Below are 26,657 nucleotides of genomic sequence, written 5' to 3'. Positions count from 1 at the left end.
TGTTGAGTGTCCTTGAGCTTGGAAGGTCTTTTGAGTGCATTTTGGTGTGTTTTGTCCCATTTTCAAGAAAGATAAGGTTGGAGCAAGGTGGTGGTTTAAGTAGAAGCTTGTAGATCTGGATTATCTGCTCCATTTCTAGCTTGTGCAAGGTATAAAAGTCTTGATCTTAATCTTTAGAAGCTTAGATCTCCTTGTTTTAGCTTTTGAGTCCTTTTTGGTCCCATAGATGAACTCTTGTGGATTTATTTTCGTTTCTGAAGCTTAGAGTTGCTACTCTTGGTGTTCTTTGGGTCCTAGAGTCATAAAGTTGCCACCTTTGAAGCTTTAATCCATCCATGCATAAGTAATGGCCATTTTTATGGAAGTAAAATGTTATATTTCGAGTTTGGCCACATTTGGGGCATGCAAAGCCACCAATTTGATGATCTTATGGTTTAAGATGTTGCATATGACTCATATCTATGATTGAGACTTTTGTACTTAAGTAGTTAAGAGCTTATTAGAGAAATGGCTTAATGGGTGAGTATGTTGGGCGTACAAGCCATGTAGCGTGTACACTTAGCGTACAAATGAGTACGCCTCGCGTACTCCGTCAATTTGGGCTTGGCGTTGTTTGGGTCTCGGTTGGGCCACTTTCTTGGACTTTGTTGCTTTGGGCCTTTTGGGCCATCTGAAGTCAAGCTTTTTAGTCTAAGGAAATTATTGGGCTTTAGGGTAAGGTCCATAAGGGGATTGGGCCCAATATGGAAAATTGGGCCATAAGTGAGCCTTTGTGGATCTATTGGTTTTGGGCCTTTGTTTTGGCTCAAGCTAGGCCAGGGGTAAAATGGTTATTTTACCCCAAGTATGGATTGTTGGTTATAGTGTAGCACCTGGTTCTTGGTATGTGTTCTTTTTATTAAATCTTTTATATTTTTGCATATTGGCCTTGGACTCGGCGAGTTGAAGGACCAACTCGGCGAGTAGAAGCGGGATGAGGTGCGGAGTTTAAGTTGTGGACTCGGCGAGTAGACTTTGTTTGGACAAAAACCCTAATACGAGGGTTTGCACCCTATTTAAACACCTTAACTCGGCCTCCTTAGTCCCATTTGCTCCTAGAAGACCCCCATAGCAAACCCTGGCTGTTATTGAAGCGATCAAAGGCTTTTGGAGTGATTTTGGTGCTTTTGTGATCCAAGGAAGGAAGGAAAAGCTTGAAGAATCAAGAGGAGGCTAGAAGGATTCGGTTTTGAGCATCATTTGCTGACTTCAGAAGGTATAAAGTTTGTACCTTGCTTGCTCTTTTGTTAGATCCCATTTTGGGGAGTTTTAGGGCTTTTTCTAAGCCATTTTGGTCACCAACCATGATTGCAAGCATGGTTTGAGGTTGATGTTTCGGATCTAGTTCATTTGAGGGGTTACAAGGCAGAAAGGAGTGGCTTTTGCACTCAAAGAAGGCCCCATGCATTGTGAGAGCTTGTTTTAGGACTTTTTGAGCTTAAAGTCCCATGCAAGCACATAAAGGTTATAACTTTACATTCTAGATCGATTATAGAAGCATAGATCTACATTTTGATCAAGTGTTGTACATCAGAAAGCGAAGATTCAGTCAGTGGTTGTGACCAACTCGGCAAGTCCAAGGTTCTGTCCCATATCAGTTGAGGGTCATAAGGACCCAGTTGAGTGTGGAAAGGTTTTAAGGGGGGTCCTAAGGGGGTGACCCAATCTTCTGGACTAAGCCATTGTTCTGGAAGTTCATGGGACTCGCTGAGTACATGAACAGACTCGGCGAGTCCAAGGCAATCTTCATAGAAGTCGACGAGTTGTTCATCAACTCGGCGAGTCGAGGACAGAACATGTTCATCGGATGAAGAGTAACTCAACGAGTTGTTCATATAACTCGGCGAGTCAAGGGCAGGACCTGAGTATCAGTTGATGAACTCGACGAGTTGTTCATACAACTCGGCGAATCGGATGAGGATTCAGTCGATGTTCATTTAGAAGGAAAACTCGTCGAGTCATCGCCTAACTTAACGAGTAGAGACGGGTATGAGTTCTAATGGAAGGATAGAGACTCGGCGAGCCAACTCGGCGAGTCAGGTCAACTAGAAGTTGACTTTGACTTTGACTTGGTCAGGGGTAAAATGGTCATTTTACCCTAAGATTAGGGGTTAGTTTTTGACTAAGTGTTTTGTGGGAATTATAGCCGGAGGATTTCCGGAGCAGTAGCGGTGGCAATCAGAGGATTTTCGCACAGTTCAACAGCTACTACGAGGTGAGTTACCTTCCAGTAGCGGTGGGTCTACGGCCACAATGCCGGCCCATTAGTAGGGATCGTATGCTAAATGTTTGTCTTTGTGATACTCATCTGTGTTGTTACTACCTGATATGTTATATGCTAACGTGATATGGTATGTATTAGTGATAGAGTTCGGTTGTTAGGACCGAAGGGTAGGTTAGACACCCCAGATATGCCTAACAGTATGTTATGATATGTTTAGCTGCTAGCATGACATGTTGCATGAGATAGAGGTAGTAGGAGGGTGAAATAGTCCCCAAGGTTCGGTTGTTAGGACCGAAGGGTAGTCAGCACCCCAGAATGGCTCGACATGAGTAGGTCAGCGCCCCAGAATGGCTTGACACGGGTAGGACGGCACCCCAGAATGGCCGCATGGGTAGGTCGGCACCCCAGAATGGTCGTACGGGTAGGTTGACACCCCAGAATGGTCGTACCGGGTAGGTCGGGCACCCCATATATGTCTGGCAGTATGTATGTGTTATGATTGTATGGTATGTGGTACGATGGGGGAACTCACTAAAGCTTCGTGCTTACAGTTTTCAGTTTTGGTTTTAGGTACCTCTTCAACGAAGGGGAAGGAGCTGGTGCGGTAGCGGCGCATCATTCACACACACTTTGGTTTTCCACATTATGAGATGTCCTGGGATTGTACTCTGACATTATTATTATTTTCATGTTTTGGGTTTTCAGACACGAGATATGTTTTATGAAATGATATGATCGGATGATGTTTTACTACAAATATTTTACAAGCTACTTAATTTAAATGAAATTTTTGGGCGTGAAAATTGGGTCGTTACAAGTTGGTATCATAGCCCTGGTTTGAGGGATTCGGATACACCTTCGGGGGTGTCTGAACTCAAATCAAGGGATTAAGGAATTTCGAAAAAGAAAAAGTTTTCTAATGGATTAAGTAAAGAGTTTTAAGAAAGAACGAAGTGTGTGATGTGCACGACCGGCCGAGCTCAAGTAAGTATTCCCCAAAGTACCCATACAATGTTATATTATGTTTACCAAATTCAATAGAACAGCATGCTAGAATAGGACTAAGGATCTAGGAGTGATGTCTTATGTGCCTGCTTTATGTGCTTCAGCTTATGAGAATTGCATGCTAGAATTGAGTAGACAATAGTAGGATAGCCTGTCTAGGTTATGCCTGATAGTATGAGCTTAGCATTGTATGCTAGTGCAGTTCATGTTATGAGGATAGAGTTGCTTGAGATTGTTCCCTTTTTGTCCGAATGTTGTTTGATTTATGCTATGTGGGCTTTGAGTGATGGGAGTTAGCTGTTAGGTGAATACGTTAAAGTCACATGTGATCAGGGTCGAATAATCCCAGAGTGTTGGATTAGACCCTATTGCGTAGCTCTTGTTTGAGTCCTAACCGTTGTAGGGATGAGTCCCGTACTCGTAGGATTATCCAAGCCTCGTTGCATGTGATTGTATTCAGGTAATGGCTAACTGGCATTACAAAGAGACTTTCAGCAGCTGAGGACTGGGTTGGGTGGAGTCAGAGGTTTCCTAGGGTAAGCCTAGGATAAGAGTAGCAGAGATCGACAGTGGTAAAAGGGATCTGGTGGAGTCAAGGCAGTCCTTGAGGAAGGTACGGATAGATGTGGAAGGTAGTATGGGCCCGTACTACTGAAAGCAGAGGATCCGTACCCGAATTGAGGAAGGCTAAGACATGATCAGGGAACTTGTAATAGATGTGATCCCTTTAAAGGTATCAGTATCACTAATGGTTGCCTGTATGTATTGTAGAATGGTGGTACTACGTCAGAGGCCAGCGGTTGGCAGTTCTGGAAAGGGATCGGGTTCGGGATCAGGTTCCGAGCCAGTAGATGAGAGGCTACACAAGTTCATCGCGTCAGAGATCACCAGAGGCATCCTTGAGTCGACCCCCATCATTTTCGGGTTGATCAAGGAAGGGATAGTTGAGCTGATGGAGGACCGCCTCAGGGCGTTCAGGAGTGACATGGCATCTGGCCAATCAGGATCTCGCACATTGTCCTTTAAGGACTTCAGGGGCAGTGGTGTGCCGGTTTTCCATGGGACGAAGGACCCCATTGCTGCCAAACGATGGATTGCAGACATTGAGTCCGCACAGCTGACCAGCTTCTGCCCCGAGGGGTCGAAGGTGAGATATGCAGCAGGGTGTTTGAGAGACAAAGCTAGAGACTGGTGGGAGTCTGTTGGTGACTCATTGGGAGCCTCGGCTGTTGAGGCTATGTCATGGTCGGATTTTGTGACCCGGTTCCGAGCAAAGTTTGCGCCAGCGGTAGAGCTTCAGCAGCTGGCCAAAGAGTTTTTCGACATGAGACAGACTACGGAGACTGTGGCGGAGATCACCGCCAAGTTTCAGGAGAGGGCATTATTGGTGCCCCAGTATGTAGGAGATGAGGATATGAGGAGGACCTGCTATCATGACATGTTGCGGGCTGACATCCGAGAGCATGTTAACTTTTCAGCTTGCCCTACCCTGGAGTCCATGATTGCCAGGGCGAGGGAGAGGGAGATCGATCTGGAGCATGTTCGGAAGAGGAAAGTAAAGGAGGGGTAGTCGATTGGGGCTTCAGGGAAGAAACCCAAGGGATCATATGGTAGGCCGAAAGGCCAGTCAGGACCGGGCCGCTGCAGGAAATGCGGCAAGCCACATGAGGGGGCGTGTAGACTGGGATCGTCGGGTTGCTACAAGTGCAGCAAGGCGGGGCATTCCAGCAGGGATTGTACTGCCCCTGTACCGGTTATTTAGACGTCTGAGTTGTTATGTTTCCACTGCAACCAGAGGGGCCACAAGAAGGCTAATTACCCCCATTTGACAGCATCATCAACGCCAGTGAAGGCGCCAGCTCCAGTGACCCTGCGGATCACTGATGGCCGGCAGGGCAAGGTAGAGGCTCCAGTGGTGAGGAGTCGGGCATTCCAGTTGACTATCGAGGAGGCACGCGCAGCACCCGATGTGGTGACGGGTATGATTTCTTATTTATGTTGTTATGTTATGCTGATGTGATTTTGATATGTTATGTATGTGCTCTGTTTAGGATCGTTCCATGTGAATGACATCCTAGTTCAGGTATTGTTTGATTCGGGTGCTACCCAATTGTTTGTTTCTCTTGCACTCAGCAAGAGATTTTCTGAGTCTTCAGGCATGTTGGATTGCCCTCTAGACGTGGAGATTGCAGATGACCGTTCGGTGCAGGCATCGACGGTGTTTCGAGATTGTGTGCTGAGATTATTTGAGGAGCGCTACCTGGTGGATCTGGTTCCCATACCTTTGCGAGGGAACAAGGTTATTATCGGTATGGATTGGCTAAGCCCCAATGGGGCAGTGATCGACTGCGCATAGCAGTTGGTGCGGATCAGGACCCCAAAAGGGGGAGAGCTGGTGATTCAAGGCGAGAGGCCACAGCGAGGACCAAACCTATGTTCAGCAGCGAGAGTTAGACGTTACCTCCAGCAGGGTTGCGCAGGTTATGTCGCATATGTTATGGATACCCGGGAGGCGGGTAGAGCGACAGTGGGCGAGGTGCCCGTAGTACGAGAGTTTGCGGACGTATTCCCTGAGGAGCTGCCTGGGATACCTCCGGAGCGCCAGGTGGAGTTTAGGATCGACCTAGTCCCTGGTGAGGCTCCGATAGCCAAGGCACCATATCGGCTGGCTCCTCCCGAGATGCAGGAGTTGTCTACGCACCTGCAGGAGCTGCTAGACAAGGGATTTATCAGGCCAAGTAGTTCGCCTTGGGGAGCCCCGATTCTGTTTGTAAAGAAGAAGGACAGGTCGCATCGTATGTGTATAGACTATAAGGAGCTGAATAAGGTAACGGTGAAGAACCGTTACCCACTCCCGATGATTGATGACCTCTTTGACTAGCTACAGGGAGCATCTTGGTTCTCCAAGATTAATCTGCGTTCAAGATATCATTTGACGAGGGTCAGAGAGGAGGATGTGAAGAAGATTGCGTTTCGGAAGCGCTATGGCCACTACAAGTTTGTGGTGATGCCCTTCGGGCTCACCAATGCTCCTGCCGCATTCATGGACCTCATGAACCGCGTGTGTAGACCGATGTTAGACCAGTCAGTGATAGTGTTTATTGATGATATCTTGGTTTATTCCAAGACGCAGGAGGAGCACAAAGAGCACCTGCGGGAGGTGCTGGAGACTTTGAGGATGGAGAGCTTGTATGCCAAGTTCTCCAAATGTGAGTTTTGGTTGCGCGAGATGCAGTTTCTTGGGCACCTTGTCAACCAGAAAGGGATTTCGGTAGACCCGGCCAAGGTGGAGGTCATGATGAGATGGGAGGTTCCGAAGTCTCCATCTGAGATTCAGAGTTTCCTGGGATTAGCGGGCTATTATCGGAGATTCATCCAGGATTTCTCCAAGATAGTCGTACCTTTGACCAGGCTAACAAGGAAGGTCGTGGTCTTTCGTTGGGGGCCTGAGCAGCAGGCAGCGTTCGAGACACTGAGACAGAGATTGTGCAAGACACCAATCTTAGCCCTGCCAGAGGGCATGGAGGAGTTTGTTGTGTACTGCGATGCGTCCATCTCAGGTTTGGGCGCAGTATTGATGCAGAGAGGGCATGTTATCGCCTATGTGTCGAGGCAGCTGAAGCCTCACGAGGCGAACTACCCGACGCACGACTTGGAGCTGGGGGTTGTTGTGTTTGCCCTCAAGATTTGGCGTCATTACCTCTATGGGATTCGCTGTACCATTTACACGGACCATAAGAGTTTGAGGTACCTCATAGATCAACCGAATCTAAACATGAGGCAGCGTCGGTGGATGGACGTGGTAAAGGATTACGATTGCGAGATCCTTTATCACCCTGGTAAGGCCAATGTGGTGGCCAATGCGCTTAGCCGGAAGGTGTCACACCCCAAAACCGAAGGCGGAAACGTTTCGGAGCGGAGGACGTCGTGTAAAGTATCACAACCAATGTACATAGCAAGCATAGTAAACACAACCATTACATTACATAGGAATATTTACATTTGTTTGAAAGCAAAGAACTACATGATTTATCTATACATCAGTAATAAAAGTAAAGACGTGACTTCTATACGCTCCGTCTTCTCCAAAAGATCACAGGGTACCTGTCTAACGAGGACCTGAGAATACAAGCAGTTTTGAACATATCAGCATAAAGCTGGTGAGTTCATAAGCGGTTTGTTTTCGTAAAAGAACAAGTTTTCTTTGGTTTTCTGAAAGAGTTGTTATCCAAGAAAATCCCATATTTTTTTATGAGGAAAGTTTAGTTATCCAATTGTTACACAGTTTAGTTAAGAATAGATATGGTATCTCAGGAAAAACCCTTATTTTCCTAAAAGTTGGTGGTCGATTATCCATACACGAATGTCGAATATCTACTATACTTAACAAAAATTTTATTTTCGAATCTCTAATTTCGCTTAGAGGAGTATATTAATAGACGTAATTTCAAAACTCTGGCTTTACTCAGAGGAGGATATTAGACAAGATTTCGAAGCTCTGGTGACACTCAAAGACGTATATTAGTTGTATATTCGAAGCTTTAGTGACATCCAAAGGCGTATTTTAGACGTATTTTCAAAACTCTAGTGACACTCAAAGACGTACATTAGCTATATTTTCGAAGCTCTGGTGCCATCTAAAGGCGTATTCCAGACGTATTTTCGAAGCTCTAGTGACACTCAAAGACGTACATTACCTGTAATTTTCGAAGCTCTGGTGCCATCCAAAGGCGTATAATATTAGTAATAATCCTATTTTATTATTAGCATGAATCCTTCGTAAATTATAAAATACAACATAAATTATAACATTTTATAATGAGATTCACAATTAGTCTGAAAGCTAACTCTGCAAGTTCAACGGTTGGTCAATACGATTTCCAGTATTAAAAGCATACAAAATATGAAACATTTCAAATGAAATAATAAGTTTGAGTACAATATTTCCTTGTACTTTTGCTTGTATTCCCCCCTGAAAACATTGAAAAACACGGAAAAAGGTGTAGGGGTATGAACTCACTAGTCGAGAAATGTGTCGGATAAGAAGCTAAGTGTCAGTTCGGGGCTTGAAAACATGCGAGATTCCTATGTAATAGGAAGAGATACATAAATTGTATCTAATTAGACCTTGAACTACTAATTAAATAAGAATATACACTCCGAGGCGCGAAAACACTTCAATTCAAGTGTCAGGAGTGGTCCGGGTAGCATCTAAGGAGGTGTAGGGCTTAGATATGGAGTTTTCTCTTCAAGAGTAAACTCCTAAAGGAGATTACGGCCCATAGACCATTTCCCCATGAGTTTACGGCCGTAAACTAATGGGTGGTGTGTTCTAGGATGCTTAATGGTCTTACAACACTTGTGGATGAGGCTAGGTTTAGTTCTAAGGCAGTGGAAGTGATTTGATCAACATGTGGATCATTTTAAGGAGTTTACGGCTGTAAAATAGGAGTTTACGGCCGTAAACTCTCACATGCACTTTCCTTTTGTCTTTTGGTGGTCCTAGGTTAAGCACAACTGGTTCTAGTCCAAAGTACAAGCCATGGAAGGAAGTTTGGGCACCATTTGACCACTATAGAGGATTTTACGGCCCAGGAACCATTACTTGGGGGGTTTACGGCCGTAATCTCCTAAGGGGTGGTTTCTTTCATGATTAAGGTCCCTAACACAAAGGTGGTTGATTCTAGACATTATTCCAAGGCATAGGAGGTGTTTAAGGGGCATTTTAACACCTTAAATGGCACGGCCCATGAATGAGGGTTTACGGTCCAAGCATGTTCTTGGGCCGTAAACTCATGTTTACTCCCCAAATGATGAGATTTTAGTGTTCTAAGTCCATTCATGTAAGCCCCTAAGTCGTATCTAAGCTCTAGAAGTGGTTTGGAAGGGTTTTGGGACTCCAAAACCCAATTTATGTGTGTTTACGGTTTGGGGCTATTCTAGGGCCGTAAACACATGTTCTTGGTCCTTCTGGATGATTTAAACACGAATTTGAAAGCTAAACATGCTAAACTATAAGCTAGGATGGATTACATACCGATTTAGAGCTTGAAATGGGTGATCTTGAATCAAAGATTGGATTTGTAGAGAGAGAGTAGTGAGAGGAAGTGAAAAAGCTTCAAATGAAGTTCTTTCACCTTTATATATGATTTGAGTTTGAGACCCGGTGGAAATCTACCTGATACTGACGTTAAACGAGGCTTATGGTCGTACCCATTTAGTTGTCGTGACTTGATGTGGTTGTAACTAAATTTTTTCCAATTGAGCATCGAGGGTGTTTTCACGCGTTTCTAATGTGTTTGGACACTCATGAAGTCATGATAAAAGTCTCAAATTAAATAATCTAATTCAAGATGTATACGGAACAATTCGATAAAGACGAGTTTTATTAATGGAAATGGGTTACAGTGACGGAATAAACTTCGGGTTGTCACACAAGGCGGCGCCGATCAGGGATATCTGCATGCGGATGACAGTGGTGACTCCGCTATTGGAGCAGATTCGGGAGGCCCAACAGGAGGCCATGAAGGAGGAACATCGGAAGAGTGAGCGCATAGTGGGTTAGGTTTCCTCCTTCGACTATGACAGCAGGGGATTATTGACTTTACACCGCAGGTTGTGGGTACCATACCTCGGAGGCGTGCGCCAGATCTTGATGGAGGAGGCGCACAAATCCCGATTCTCCATTCATCCCGGGGCGACGAAGATATATAGGGATCTTTGTCTGGACTATTGGTGGCCTTGCATGAAGCGGGATGTGGCATGGTACGTGGAGTGGTGCTTGACCTGCAGGAAGGTCAAGGCCGAGCATCAAAGACCACACGACAAGATGCAGCCGTTGGATATCCCGCTGTGGAAATGGGAGGATATTACGATGGATTTTATCACGAAGCTTCCCAGGACCGTGCGAGGAGTGGATTCGATATGGGTCATTGTGGATCGATTGACCAAGAGTGCCCATTTTATCCCAATTCAGGAGAGCATCTCGGCCGAGAAATTGCCCGATATCTATATCAGAGAGGTGGTGGCCTGACACGGAGTTCCAGTTTCGGTGATTTCGGATAGGGATGTGCGGTTCACATCCAGGTTTTGGAAGAAATTCCACGACGAGTTGGGTACTCATCTGCATTTCAGCACCGCCTTTCACCCGCAGGCGGGTGGCCAGAGTGAGCGGACCATCCAGACTCTGGAGGACATGCTGCGGGCATGCATTTTAGACTTCGGAGGTAGTTGGTATACCTACCTTCTGTTGGTGGAGTTCTCGTATAATAATAGCTATCATGCGAGCATCGACCGTCCTCCCTTCGAGATGTTGTATGGGAGGAGGTTCAGGACCCCGATATGCTGGGGCGAGGTCGGCCAGAGGGTCATGGGGAGCACCAAAGTAGTGCTCAAGATGACAAAGAAGATTCAGCAGGTCCGGAGCAGGCTTCAGACTGCTCAGAGTCGGCAGAAAAGTTATGCCGATAAGTGTCGATCCGACCTAGAGTTCCAGGTCGGAGATATGGTTCTCCTGAAGGTGTCGCCTTGGAAAGGCGTCATTCGATTCAGGAAGCGGGGCAAGTTGGGCCCAAGGTATATTGGACCGTTCATGGTTATAGCCCGGGTGGGCAAGGTAGCTTATAGGCTGGATTTGCCAGCCGAACTCAGTCAGATACACAACACTTTCCATGTTTCTCAGCTGCGAAAGTGCCTGGTGGATGAATCAGCAGTAGTACCCTTCGAGGACATTCAGGTTGATGGCAGCCTGAATAACATCGAGCGGCCTATAGCGATCCTTGACCGGAAGTCGAAGGATTTGAGTTGAAGGACCAACTCGCCGAGTAGAAGCAGGATGAGGCGCGAAGTTTAAGTTGTGGATTCGGCGAGTCGAGTCCCGGGCTCGGCGAGTAGACTCTGTTTGGACAAAAACCCTAATCCGAGGGTTTGCACCCTATTTAAACATCTTAACTCGACCTCCTTAGTCCCATTTGCTCCCAGAAGACCCCCATAGCAAACCCTAGCCGTTATTGAAGTGATCAAAGGCTTTTGGAGTGATTTTGGTGCTTTTGTGATCCAAGGAAGGAAGGAAAAGCTTGAAGGATCAAGAGGAGGCTAGAAGGATTCGGTTTTGAGCATCATTTGCTGACTTCAGAAGGTATAAAGTTTGTACCTTGCTTGCTCTTTTGTTAGATCCCATTTTGGGGAGTTTTAGGGCTTTTTCTAGGCCATTTTGGTCGCCAACCATGATTGCAAGCATGGTTTGAGGTTGATGTTTCCGATCTAGGTCCTTTGAGGGGTTAGAAGGCAGAAAGGAGTGGCTTTTGCACTCAAAGAAGGCCCCATGCATTGTGAGAGCTTGCTTTAGGACCTGTTGAGCTTAAAGGCCCATGCAAGCACGTAAAGGTTGTAAATTTACGTGCTAGATCGATTGTAGAAGCATAGATCTACATTTTGATCAAGTGTTGTACATCAGAAAATGAAGATTCAGTCAGTGGCTGTAACTAACTCGGCGAGTCCGTTCTTGGACTCGGCGAGTCCAAGGTTCTATCCCATATCAGTTGAGGGTCATAAGGACCCAATTGAGTGTGGAAGGGTTTTAAGGGGGGTCCCAAGGGGGTGACCCAACGTTCTGGACTAAGCCATTGTTTTGGAAGTTCATGGGACTCGGCGAGTACATGAACAAACTCGGCGAGTCCAAGGCAATCTTCATAGAACTCGACGAGTTGTTCATTAACTCGGCGAGTCGAGGACAGAACGTGTTCATCGGATGAAGAGTAACTCAACGAGTTGTTCATATAACTCGGCGAGTCAAGGGCAGGACCTGAGTATTAGTTGATGAACTCGACGAGTTGTTCATACAACTCGGCGAGTCGGATGAGGATTCAGTCGATGTTCATTTAGAAGGAAAACTCGTCGAGTCATCGCCTAACTCGACGAGTAGAGACGGGTATGAGGTCTAATTTAAGGATAGGGACTCGGCGAGTTGGCGAGCCAACTCGGCGAGTCAGGTCAACTAGAAGTTGACTTTGACTTTGACTTGGTCAGGGGTAAAATGGTCATTTTACCCTAAGAGTAGGTGTCAGTTTCTGACTAAGTGTTTTGTGGGAATTATAGCCGGAGGATTTCCAGAGCAGTAGCGGCGGCAGTCAAAGGATTTTCGCACAGTTCAGCAGCTACTACGAGGTGAGTTACCTTCCAGTAGCGGTGGGTCTATGGCCACAATGCCGACCCATTAGTAGGGATCGTATGCTAGATGTTTGTCTTTGTGATACTCATCTGTGTTGTTACTACCTGATATGTTATATGCTAGCGTGATATGGTATGTATTAGTGATAGAGTTCAGTTGTTAGGACCGAAGGGTAGGTTAGACACCCCAGATATGCCTAACAGTATGTTATGATATGTTTAGCTGCTAGCATGACATGTTGCATGAGATAGAGGTAGTAGGAGGGTGAAATAGTCCCCGAGGTTCAGTTGTTAGGACCGAAGTGTAGTCAGCACCCCAGAATGGCTCGACATGGGTAGGTCAGCGCCCCGGAATGGCTTGACACGGGTAGGACGGCACCCCAGAATGGCCGTACCGGGTAGGTCGGGCACCCCAGAAATGCCTGGCAGTATGTATGTGTTATGATTGTATGGTATGTGGTACGATGATGGAACTCACTAAGCTTCGTGCTTACAATTTTCAGTTTTGGTTTTAGGTACCTCTTTAATGAAGGGGAAGGAGCTGGCGCGGTAGCGGCACATCATTCACACACACTTTGGTTTTCCGCATTATGAGATGTCCTGGGATTGTACTCTAACATTATTATTATTTTCAAGTTTTGGGTTTTCAGACACGAGATATGTTTTATGAAATGATATGATCGGATGATGTTTTACAACAAATATTTTACAAGCTACTTAATTTAAATGAAAATTTTGGGCGTGAAATTTGGGTCCTTACATATAGTTTAGAACCTAAGTGTTGATTGGGTGTTATTTTGTAATGATAGCTCGGGGAGTCGTCAGGGCAACAACTAGGATTTCTTTCAGTGAGGTTCACATTCGAGGTGAGTTTCCTTACTGTGTTTAGCAGGTCTAAGACACCAACGCCGAGCCTTATCGATTATGTTAGGATGCTAGGAGTCTGCGTGACCCTTGCATGTGTTATGTACTGCTATACCGGGCGGGGCTCGATGTCAGGTGAGACCTGAGGACTAGAACATATGATCATTATATGTGTTAGCATGATTATGTGATATTGACTGTATGTGTATTGCGAGCGAGGCCCTGTGACAGACGAGGCCTGAGAATAATAGATATGTATACCGAGCGGGGCTTGATGCCGGGCGAGGGCCCGATATGTGATTTATTATGTATGGTATGGGGTAGTTTGGGGAATTCACTAAGCTTTGTGCTTACGGTTTTCAGTTTATGTTTCAAGTACTTGCAGTGGCAAGAGGAAGAGCTCGGGGTGACTACATTACACACACCATTGGGATTCTGTTTATGGGATACACTCTGATTTTATGATGATTGACATACTTATTTTATTTGGGTTGTATAAACAATTATTTGGAATACTGTTTCTACTTGAACGAAAAGTGAAATTTTTGGGTCATATTTTTGTGATGTTTCAACGAATCACAACTTCAACTCTACAATTGCATCTAATGGCCATTTTGGGCGGAGAAGGCTAATCGAAGAAAGAAAAAGGGGAAGAAAATTACCGACGAAGGTGAGTGAAAGAAAGAGAGGGGTAGCAACTCTAGTAGGGTACTTGACATGAAATAACGGAAATACCCCTGTGTGCTAGGCACGTGGAGGACCCAAACAAAGAAAACAAACGGCTAACGTCGATAGGGACTGGGCGGACATGAACTAAATGAATGATGGACAGTCTGAATTAATTTTTATAAATAAGGACTAAACGTGCAAATTGACACTTGGACTAATTTACTTTTTTTATAACAAACTCTATTATGATAAAATTGGGATATATACACTTAAGTCCCAATATTTTTCAATGATTTGACAAATAAGCCCTAAATTTTATTTTTTGACAGTAAAGTCATAACTACCGACAGTTTTTGACATACTTACCCGTTTTTGCCAGTTAGCTGGTAATTAAGACTTTACTGTAAAGAACATAAAGTTTAGGACTATCTTGTAAAATCGTTGAAAATATTGGGACTTTAGTATATAGTATTGGTTTCCCTACAAACAAATAATTTTATTGGCCTCGTGAGACCCAATTCGTAGCCTAAGAACTCTTAATTGTGATTTACATTGCATCGCCACTGTTTTTGTTACCATCATCATCTTTACCCTGCTACAATCACGATAAAAGGAAACATATGCAAAAGAGAGAGCGAGAGAGGGTGAGAAGACTTGTAAAACTTTCTTCTTGGTTCGTCGCCAAATCTTAAACTGAAAAGAGGGGATAGATTGTACAAACACAAACAACACATGCCTAATCAAAAGAGTGTGAATGTCGAGAAGGGGTAAGAAGACAGTTTCGTCTTTTCTGGTTTCTTAGTTCTCCATTTTTAGGACTGCAAAAAGTAAACACAAATCTGGTTCTTTCTTTCTTTCTTGATTATCTCAATTTTTTTTCAATGCTGGTTTGTTGATATTAAAAAAACTATTTAAAAAGAAATAAACGTTGAGGATTTCAATAGGATTTAGCTGATGAAAGCGGATTCCAATAACTCTTATGCTTAAAGAGTATCATACCATAAAAATTCTAACAAAAAATTGATATATACACTAAAGTTTCAATATTTTTAACGATTTGACAAGAAAGTCACAAACTTTATTTTTTTGACGGCAAAATACATATTCACAATTTGAAAAGAAAATCCTAAACTTTATTTTTTTGACAATAAAGTCATAATTACCGGCTAACCGGAAAAAATATAAACATATCAAAAATTGCCGATAGATAGAACTTTATGTAAAAGAAAAATTTAAAATTTTCAAATATTTGGAGTTTAATATATACATCGATAAAATTTCATGTGGATGATATTGATATAAATTATTAAGAATTTACTGAAAATGACATAATTAACGAAATTATTTGTTTTATCCAAGAGATCACCACAAACACATGACAACTTTTTTCCATTAAAATGTTCCCAGACCACCATCTATGAAGCCATCATTCAAGGAACTTTCTCCCCAATTTCCTTGTAGAACCCAATTCTTTTATGGCTAATAATACAAAAATAGCTCATCGATCTCGTAACTTTTCTGTTAGAACATCAGTTCTTCACTGTTTCTATCGTTGATCGTTAATCCTCCCTTTTTCTCAAAAAAGTCAACCTGTTCTGTGGTATCTCTTGTCTCTACGAATTCCTCTAAACATTCATTCTTTATTACTATAATATCTCATTATTTCGAAATCAATTCATGGGGGTTCTTTAAGCTGAAGCGTTAATCCTCAGAAAACTTCAACTTTTCTGAAGAAACTTAACTTGGGCTGGGTTTATATAGAATTTTGTTGAGATGTATAGAAGGAAGATGAAGAAAGCGAGTATTGATATGAGCAAAATAACCGAGTTCTTGAATCAATTATATGTGGAAAAACCTCTTTTTCCATTAGTGATTCCTCTGTTATTGGTTTTATGGAGCATTGAGAAGTGGGTTTTCAACCTCTCGAATTGGGTTCCTCTTGCTGTTGCTGTCTGGGCAACTGTTCAGGTTTGTTCTACGATTCACTAGTTGTAATTAAATCACGTGTGAATTTAGTTTTTTATTACTTCATTCTGTTTTTTGATTTTTCTTGTAGTTGTTTTGAGGTTAACCATTACTTTGAAAAGAAGAACAAATACAATAAATAATTGACACTGAACATATAGTTAAATCATTCTTTTTGTCTGTTATTTTGTTTGCGATTTAATTTCAACTTTTTTTTTTGGTGTTAAATGCAAAAAAATTAGGAACGTACCCTTTTTAGCATTTTACTTTGATTTTGTTTCTTACAGCATTGCACTTTAAAAAACAAAACAACTTATTTATCCCAAATTTCATAGAAATTAATAATGGAATTTGTTATAAGACGTAATGAAATTATTCTTTATTATTCTCCATTCTCCATTTCTGATGAATTTGTTTTCGTTCTTTTAACAAAGATCTATACTGGAGTTTGATCTCATATAATCGATGCCAAAGTAAAAAATTTATGCAAATCACATACATATCTGCTTGAGATGATCAAGTGTGAGTTATGATGCTAGAGCATCTTCCACTTTTTGAAAGATATGATACGTTTCTAAATTGTTTTTATAAAAAAGTTTAAATGCAAGAAATAGCATAAAATCGTCTTTAAATGAAACTGTTTTTTATTTTTTATTTTATTTTTTACAAGCAAACCTTCAAGAAACATTGCATGTTTGTCCATTTTCATTGATACAAATAATTATTATTATTGCTTTCTGCACACATTTTTCCCTAATTTCCCTTTCTTTTGAAGGGTCAAGGGTATTTTAGACATTTGGTTAATAACAAAACATGTGTATTACACTATGAGAATCTTTTTCATTGAGTATTTTATTGAAAAATTTCCTGAGCACCAAGAAGAGTAGCACATGCTTCAACTCTTTAATTAGCATATCATCTAATGCCACCCCTTCTTTTTTTTTTTTTTTCTTTTCTTTGTCCTTTTTCTTTTTGTTTCCATTATACCAAGTGGATTGTGTTTTTCCTTTTCCTTTTTCACTTTCTTATTCTGTGTTTCTGGGGTTGGAGCAAGATGGTGCTGGGTGCTTACAAATTTACCCTCATTTATTTTATCCTTCCATTAACCAAGTGTTCCATCATTTTTTTGTTTTTTTCAAAGATAATTTATCCAGACATCTTCTTATGTAGATGTACAAAAAGGAAAAAAAAGAGTCCTTGTCCTAATACATAATAATCTTTTTTATAATTGAAAAGATTAATATTACACATGAAATGGAATGCAATTACTAAGAGATATATGTTTTAATCTGCAGTACGGAAGTTATCGACAGAGAATTGTTGTGCAAGACTTGAATAAAAAGTGGAAGCAACTCATTTTACAAACATCTGTATGCTCTTTTTTTTTTCTGATTTTTTTTTTCATTGACATAATTTGAGTTTAATGAAATTGATTTGTTCTAATTTTTATTTTATTCCACCAGCCTACAACACCATTGGAGCACTGTGAGTGGCTCAACAAACTCTTAATAGAAGTTTGGCCCAATTTCATTAGTCCTAAGCTTTCACTCAAATTCTCATCCATTGTTGAGGTGACTACTTTCTTATATTTTTTATATATACGTTTGATACAATCAATGATGCCTCCACAAAATTTGTTCTAAAGGGACCCCACATCCAAACTGCTTAGTGTTTGGTATGCAGTGATCAAAACTGGAATGGAATGGAGTATTACCATGGAATAAGAATTTATTTATTTATTTATTTTTTTTTCCAAATGTATATAATATATATAATCTTTAATTATTAAAATTCTTTTTTTGAGATTTCACAGTTCATTTAAGCAAACAAATTCTTTTGACGTGATAAACAAATTTGAAACATACACGTTTATATGTGACTTATTTGGTGTTGTATATTGATTTGATATAAGCATTTGATTATAAAATAACATTCTTGTCTTTATTTATCTGTTTCGGTTTCTTATCATGCATACATAATAAGCAACAATGATTTTCCTTGTGCAGAAACGCCTAAAGCATCGGAAAACAAAGCTAATAGTAAGTTGGTGATTACAAGGATGTGTGAAAAATGTTTCCAAATTTGTTTTAATAGCAGTCTTGGTGCAGGAAAGGATCGAGCTACAAGAGTTTTCGTTAGGTTCATGCCCTCCAATATTTGGAATGCATGGGGCTCAATGGTCTACTGCAGGTGATCAGGTTTGATCTCTTAGCTCTTATTTATTATTATCATTATTATTATTTTCTCGACTAAGATAAATAATGTTCTAAAAACTGAGAAGATGAGGGCACTTGGCAATTTTTTTTTTAAAAAAAAGGTAGGACTTAATGGGGAAAGCGTCTTTTCCCTGACATTCTGTATTAAGTAAAAAAGAAAAAAATTTATATATAGCTTACAGAATTAAGCCGCGCTCTCCATTACGTCTACTAAGGCACTAAGAATGAGCACCTTAAATAGTTAGCTTTTATCTAATTTTAGTTTGATGTAAGGAAATCTATTCCAGCTAATGGTAAATGCCTTAGCTTAGATTATTGATTCATGTTTTGGATCTTTGTTTATGTTTTATTTGATAAATTCTGGCTCAAACTTTATATTATTTGCCTTGGCAGAGATTCATCCGTATGGGCTTTGACTGGGACACTACTGACATAAGTATCATGTTGTTTACAAAGTTGGCAAAACCGATGGGAACAGCTCGAATTGTAGTAAACAACATCCACATCAAGGGTGATGTATGTAATCACAATTATATATAGCATACACACCTCATTTGCTTATCTGTTGGTGTAAGGCTTTAGTGGTCTATCCTACCATTCATTTGAGTCTATGATTTTAACACTCATACTCATAATCAGTTTAAGCTTCTGTATCCACAATGACATGATCACTAATTGTCTATATATCTTTTATGTTGGTTGATGATTAAGCTACCAATGAAAATGATGTTGGTAAATTGTGCAGCTTCTTATATCACCGATTTTAGATGGGAAAGCGGTTTTGTATTCTTTTGTGTCGACTCCGGAGGTGAGAATAGGTGTTGCATTTGGAAGTGGTGGCAGTCAATCTTTACCTGCAACAGAACTCCCTGGTGTCTCATCCTGGCTGGTAACTTTCTAAACTTTTAGGCCTTCTTTTTGTTATGCATGACATCACATGACATGACAACATGCAGCTTTTTTTTTTTAAAAAAGTTGATTTGATGCTTGTGTAACATTGAAATGCTAGTACATACATATAGATTAGATAACAAGTTAATAGTATAATTTTTGAAATTTTATCCCAATAACTTGTATATAAACTTTAAAACCATGGTGAAAGTTTTGGTAGCCCGCCCCACAACATAAGACTTCAACCATGGTCATGGTGATTGCAATTTACGTGAATGCTTTGTATTAGGATTATATTGCTATAATTGGGTATATTTTTCAAAGTACAGTTGTGTAATATAATATAAGGATGCAAATAGTATTTTTTGCATTTAACCCTTACTATATTGGCTGTGTTTTAGGTTAAAATTTGTTACGATACCTTGAACAAAACAATGGTGGAACCTCGGCGCCGTTGTCTTGCTTTGCCGCCAGTGGACCTCCGGAAAAAGGCGGTGGGGGGTGTCCTCCATGTGACGGTTGTTTCCGCCGGAAAACTTTCCCGGAATAGTTTTAAAGGAAGCTCTACAACTACAAGTACAAGCGATGGTTATGGGCAAGAGAATCATCATGACATGGGTAAAGATTTCCATACATTTGTTGAAGTGGAACTTGAAGATTTGACAAGGAGAACACTCGAGGTAGCGGGACCCAACCCCACATGGGATTCAACATTTAATATGGTTCTCCATGACGATGCTGGAATTCTCAAGTTTAATCTTTATGAAAGTTGCCCGGATAATGTGAATTATGATCACCTTGCTAGCTGCGAAATCAAGGTATGCTTTGACTTTTGTGGTCAAAAGGAGGATACTACTTTCATTGAGAATCAAGATTAAACATTGATTTCTTTATGGATTTATATCAAGATTTTTCTGAAAGTTACCAAAATGAAATTTTTCATGGGCAAAATACCGAAGCACTTATGTTGTCATCATTATATTCACTTAAAAAAAAACCATTATCCTGGTTTGGAAAAGGGAGAAATGCACAACGTTTACTTTCTTTTGCTTCTGTTACATCTTGAAAATCCAACCAATTATAGCAATACCATCGAAATTGCGTAGATATTTGAAACCTAATAAGAAACAATTTGGGAGTAGAATGCTAACACCGGGTGAATCTTTCAAAGTACAAGGGATTAATATGAAAGACAATGTTGCAACAGGAAAAAAATGAAAATAAGATGCCATAATATGCAAATAAATACAAGTAGGTTGCTAATGCTATTTAGCCCAAATAAATTGCGTTTATGAAAGTTGATAAATATTTATTAATGGGTGCAGCTGCGATATTGCACGGATGATTCGACTATCTTCTGGGCTGTTGGGGAAGAATCAGGTGTCATAGCAAAGCATGCTGAGTTTTGCGGAAAAGAAGTTGAAATGGTGGTCCCATTTGAGAGTATTAACTCAGCAAAGGTATGATATGTATGATGTTTTTCCATAAAAAAAAAATCTTTCAGTCAGTTTTTGACCGGTCACATTGCTAACATGGCGTCCACGTTACACCAAGTGGATGCCACGTCAGCACTAACGGGTTAAAAATTAACTAAGTGTGAAAGTACATAGACTTGGGTTGAACTGAAAAAAGTTAAGCGACCTTGATAAGACAAATTAAATGTATGTTGCTATTTGATCACCTCAGTTAGTTTTTATTTTTAATCAAATCATCATTAGCCTTCTGTCCCAAAAGAAATCAATTTCTCTTTGATTAAATAAATGTTACAACTTAAAGAAGTATTTAGTGGTTTCGGATGCAATATTATATTAAAAAGGTTACACTTGAGAATGGATCTTATAATAATAATGTGACATTTGATGAAAGCACATTTCGAGACACTCATTTGAGTAGCAAAACAGGTTGATCTGAAGCTAGAAATCCTTTGCCACATTTCTAGCAAAATTTCAAGATAAAATTACACATTGGCCCATCGTCAACTTTCTGGAAAAAAATTTAATCTGATAGTATGATTAGCCGATTGTCATCTTTGTGGCAAAATCTCAAGCTAAGATTATGTATTTTCTCATTTTTTGTCTACAAATTTAACATATAGAAAGTAGAATGGGCATAATATGGATCTTTTTATTTTTTTTTTTTTTATTTTTTATTTTTTTTTTTTGTAGTTGAAAGTGAAACTTACACTGAAAGAATGGCAATTTTCGGATGGTTTACATACCTTGAGTGGTTCTCAACTTAGCTCACGGGGATCACAATTTGGGTCAACATCAAATTTTCAACCGAGAACCGGAAGGAAGATTTACATAACTGTTGTTGAAGGGAAAGAACTATTAGAGAAGGACAAAAGTGGAAAGTCGTATGTTAAATTGCAATATGGGAAGGTAGGTACTAAATGCACAGATTAATTATATCTTTACTTTTGTACTATGAATATTATCAAGTCAAAACCCATTATATGAATCCTGCTTTTATTGAATTTTGTTTATTACAAGTTTCTTCCTATTATTACAACATTGTAATTATAGCATCGTACTTTCAATTTTTTTCCGTTTGGATGAAATTGGGTAGATTTTTAAAGAAGAATGTTTTTTTTAAAAAAAAATTGTAATAGGTTGAAATGGAAGTCCAGTCCAGTGCATTGGTATTTCTTTTTCTTGTGATTAAAGTCGTTTATGAATTGAATTGACAGACCATCCAAAGAACGAGAGGTGCCACAAATGCTTCACAACCTAGTTGGACTCAGAAGTTCGAGTTTGAAGAGATTAGTGATGGTGAATATCTAAAGGTAAAATGTTATAATGAAGACATCTTTGGAGATGAGAATATTGGTGGTGCAAGGGTAAATTTGGAAGGTCTAGTGGATGGGGTGGTGAGGGATGTATGGATTCCGCTTGAGAAAGTCAAAAAGGGCGAAGTTCGGCTTCAAATTGAAGCAGTAACAATCGATGATTTTGAAGGATCCAAGGTATGTACAAATCATGTTTACCATTTAGGTGCTGTTTCTTTCTTACTTAATTAATGGGACATATGACTTTTCCTTTTTGAGTTAATACTTAACACAAATTCAAATTTTCCCTTATTTATTTTTTCCTTCCATTTCCCCAAGTGTGCCATGAAATTCTTATAGTATATTTTATAACCATCTTGAATTCCGACACCACTTTATCTATCCTTAATGGGAAAAAAGAAACATGCCCAACTGTTACAAGGCATTTATGTCTAACCCACCTTTAATTGCAGTAGACTTTGGTTATTCTAAATTCATACAAGTGTTATCATTTGTTTTTATTGGGAACAGATTGCAGGAATTAGCAACATAGTTATTCTTTTTACCAATATAGGCATCGTACTTTATATTTTACTAATAATAGCAACGTTTTCATATTTCTTTACACATAATGACCGCATACTTTCCTTTTTTTTTCCCCGATAATATAAATATGTAAGTTGAAACTTGTAAGATATACTTTGTTTTTTTTGGCTGTACTTGCATTTCTTTACACATAATAGCAAATTCCTTGCCCATCACAGCAGTGTGTAGCTTGAAACTTGTAAGCATCTTACGAGCTTCAGGTTATGTATTGCTATTATTGGTTGCTGCTTATGGGTAAAATAAAAAAATATAAGCATGTTAAGGAGTAACTAATTCTAAAATCGATTTATCTGATCACATTGTCTAGGGTTCACAAGGTGGTTTGATTGAGCTTGTTCTTATCGAAGGAAGAGATCTTGTTGCTGCAGATATCCGGGGAACAAGTGATCCCTATGTTAGGGTACAATATGGAAATTTGAAGAGAAGAACCAAGGTGAGGAACAATTGCCTTGCTCCTTAGTCCTTACTAAGGTTTATTTTTTTATTTATTTCTTTGCTTTTAATTTATTTTAATAGTCAACTGACTCGACCCGACCCGAAAGGTTTTGAGTATTGTCTTAGTTATAGGTTTAAAAATAGGGTTAAATGCTAATTTATGCAACAATTTTACATATAACATGTTTAACCAGTTGCAGAAATTGGTGGAAAAGTGAAAATTTGTTGCATTAATTGGTAAAAAATAAAATAAAATGAAACATCCTTAAGTTTTGCTTTTGCTTAAACAGGTAATGTTTAAAACTCTGAGTCCCCAATGGCATCAAACTTTTGAATTTCCTGATGATGGAAGTCTCTTAGCTCTCCATGTAAAAGACCATAATGCCCTTTTGCCAACATCTAGTATTGGTGATTGCATTGTGGAATATCAGAGATTGGCCCCAAATGAGATGTCCGATAAATGGATACCTCTTCAAGGAGTTAAAAGGGGTGAGATTCATGTTCAAGTAACTAGAAAAGTTCCACAACTACAAAAGAAAGTTTCTGATTCTGAGTCACCCTCAAGTAGAGGACACAAAATTTCAGGCCAGGTTAGTACTTACATTCTTTTCTTCTGATTCTTCAAATCTAAGATCACTTGTTGTGACATGATCAGGATCGTAAAGAGTCTTTGCATTTATAAAATGAAATGATTTGGCTAAAATACAGAAAAAAAAAACAACATTAAACCATTTTACCTTTTTTAATTGATTAAGAAAAACTTTTTTCCTAGTTACCAGGTTCTTATATCAGGGAAAAATACAGAAAAACAGAACATATATTCATCAATTTAGTGACCTATTGTTCTTTTTTTTTTTAATCAATTTGTCCATGGAGCTATTATTATATTTGTTGATTTAGCAATTGGACCATTATTGTGATAGTAATGAAAAATAATAGTTGAAAGGCTAAATCGATAAACAGTGAAATCCGTTGTCATTTTCTGTATTTTGAAGCATTAGTGAATGCCATTGTTATGATAAGAATATGCAACTTTAACTTGACAGTTTTAAAAGGCAGAGAAAAAATATAACATACCAGCCTGATTTTCACGATTTAACCACTTGACTATTTTTAGTGGTGATTAAACCATTATATTTTTCATTTGACAATTTAAAATAACCATTCTTCCGGGTACCCAGTTTTGAAAAAGACAAAAGCACAACATACTTTAACCATGTTCAATTTAGCCACGTAACTAATATTTCTTTTAATAAGTTTCATAATCATGGTTTACAAAATCGGGTCAGGCGGTGGAAAAACCTAATTGGCTGTCGTACATGATTCACTTATATTGACGTAACTTTGTTCAATATTTGCTTTGTTAATATATTTTTAATTCGTTGTTGCTATTTAGTTACGCAGAATGGCAATGTTATTAAAATTTCTTTACATTTGTTTTATAGTTAATTATGACACTTTTTATGTAATTTTATTATTTATATAATATTTAAAATTTATTTTTTATACCGCTTCGAGTTTACGCCTCAGTTTGGCTTGTGAGGCGAATGAAAAACGTCTCGAGGCACGATTTTGTACTTTTAAACCTTAGTTATAATAATAGGTCAGTGGCTAAATCCATAAAATGATTAAAATACATCGTGTTTTTGAGCATTTTACTTTGTGCAAATGGTTTTTTGAACAGTAAAAGGGCTATATTGGTTCAATGACTACAAAAGATACTGAAGTGGCTGAATCGATAAAATGGTGAAACTATAAATGTAGTATGTATATTTTTTAAATAAAATTTGCAACATCCATGAGTCCTATATTCTTTGTGTTCTTGCATATCAATCATCAATCATATATGTTTATCTTACATAAAACCATATTTCATCCCTTTGTTAGATGAAGCAAATGATGATGAAAATCCGGTCTCTAATCGAAGATGAAAATCTTGAAGAAGTGTCGTCATCTCTAACTGAGCTCGAAAGCCTCCATGAAGTTGAAGAAGAATGCATCATCCAACTTGAAACCGAGCAAATGCTTTTACTCAACAAAATTAATGAGCTCGGTCAGGAGATCATCAATTCATCACCTTCACTCAGCCGAAGATCTTCAAGTAATTGAGTAACACGTATAATAGATATATATCACAATAGGGTTAATTACTAAAAAGACAAACATACATTCCTTCATTGCCAATTTGCTGTATTTTTTCCCCTCAATTATTTGATCCGTTTGGGATATTTGAAATTGGTTAAAGTTAGTAATGGGTGAATGGCATATAGCATATTATGTATTTTTGGTAATTAACCTGATTACCGTATATATTTATATTTGCAAAAGATGATATGAGTGATGTGCATTCATCTGGTGTTTTTGCTTATTTGCTAGCCGCATCTCTAGATGCATTTATGTGTAGCTATGTGGATTTTGTATTGTCAAAAAGTAATGGGTGTGTTGTGTCTAAAAATACAGATAAAGAGAAGTATAATCCATAAAAAACATGTAGCTATGAGCTTATTGTGGGAGTAAAAACATTGTTGTTTATTGTCTTTAGTTGTATAATAATGCTTCTGTGAACAATATTATTTTAAGAAATGTTGTCTTGTTTGTGCTTTGAGGCTACGTTTGTTACAAATGAAGGGACATCTTATAATTGAGTTGGACGGGACTAGGAAACATTATGTTTCGTACATATGAGAGATCCATTGAGAGAGTGAATTGGTGTATGGTCTTTGTTCCACATTTTGGAAAGAAATTGCATTTTCTTTTGTCCAATAGTAGGTTTGAGTTGTGTTTATTGGTTCCTAGGACTTTATTGTGGGTCATGGGTAACTAACACTGTAACATCCTGTTTCGACAAGTTTATTATTTCAGGATTGTGGACAATAAATGGATCAAGTAAATGTCTTGGACTTCAAGGGAATAAGGTTTAGACCCTATTAGATGTGGATAATATTGGTTATGTGATCCAAACTCTTGGTTTGTGTTTTGGAGTCAAAGGGTAAAATGAGAAAAGTGATATTTCAGACTTCTTTCATGAATTAAGGATTTTAGTTCGGTATGTTTTAAGTTAAAAGTAATTAGATAGGATTGTGGGGCTCTTCAATACCTTTTTGTGCATATAAAGAACGCCTGAAAATGGAGTTGAAACGAAGAAGTCATGGTTGTTTGAAGTTGAAGTGATAAATTGAGGATTTTTGGATTACGCAGGGCGTAACTAAAAGATACGTAGGGCGTAATCTGGGCAGATCAAAACCCTAAATCTTCGGTTTTGAACCCTATTTAAGGGCTCTAACTTATGGGAAACCCTCTCATTACTAGCCTCCATCACCTAAGATCATCCCTTGAGAAACCCCAACCTCTTCTTACTTGTTTTTGAGCATTGACATCATTTATGAGCTTATTTCTCCATTGTAAGGTTGAATCTTGAAGAGCAAGGTGGTGACAAAATGTATAGAATAAGAGTTCAAGTATAGATCTAGCAAGATTACATCATTCGTGGACTATTGTGAGTAAAAAGCTTTTAACTTGCTCATTGGTTTCATAGATCTAGTTATTTGTCAAATTTGCCATTTTCTGGTCATTTTAGTGCATAAAGTTTAGACCTTGAGAATTTGTGACCTTGTTATGGATAAAGTTGGAAACTTTATCCATCTAAACATCATATTGATTCAGATATGAAGGTTGGAGACTTGGACTTAATTGATTAAGTTGAAAAAGATGCATTTTCGATCCCTTTTGATATGTATATAGATTACGGTTCCCCAACTTTAAATTCCAATCCGATGACAAGTGGGTATGATTGTCAATTGTGACTAGA

General features: G+C 39.3%; 1 protein-coding gene across 1 annotated transcript; it reads left to right on the top strand.

The window, feature by feature from the left end:
• The first annotated feature begins 15,356 nt into the window (after nt 1-15,356).
• Nucleotides 15,357-25,200, top strand: LOC111899141 (uncharacterized). The gene is made up of 14 exons (XM_023895022.3): nt 15,357-15,937; nt 17,230-17,304; nt 17,398-17,505; nt 17,941-17,973; nt 18,043-18,132; nt 18,544-18,666; nt 18,896-19,039; nt 19,443-19,859; nt 20,367-20,501; nt 21,207-21,422; nt 21,731-22,006; nt 22,722-22,847; nt 23,140-23,439; nt 24,737-25,200. The coding sequence occupies exons 1-14, from the start codon at nt 15,743-15,745 to the stop codon at nt 24,956-24,958; spliced, it is 2,460 nt and encodes an 819-aa protein (XP_023750790.1). The 5' UTR covers nt 15,357-15,742; the 3' UTR covers nt 24,959-25,200.
• The last annotated feature ends 1,457 nt before the right edge of the window (nt 25,201-26,657 follow it).

The sequence above is a fragment of the Lactuca sativa genome, chromosome 8, assembly GCF_002870075.4.
Source record: "Lactuca sativa cultivar Salinas chromosome 8, Lsat_Salinas_v11, whole genome shotgun sequence".
NCBI lineage: Eukaryota > Viridiplantae > Streptophyta > Magnoliopsida > Asterales > Asteraceae > Lactuca > Lactuca sativa.
This window is presented reverse-complemented; position numbering and strand designations above follow the sequence as displayed.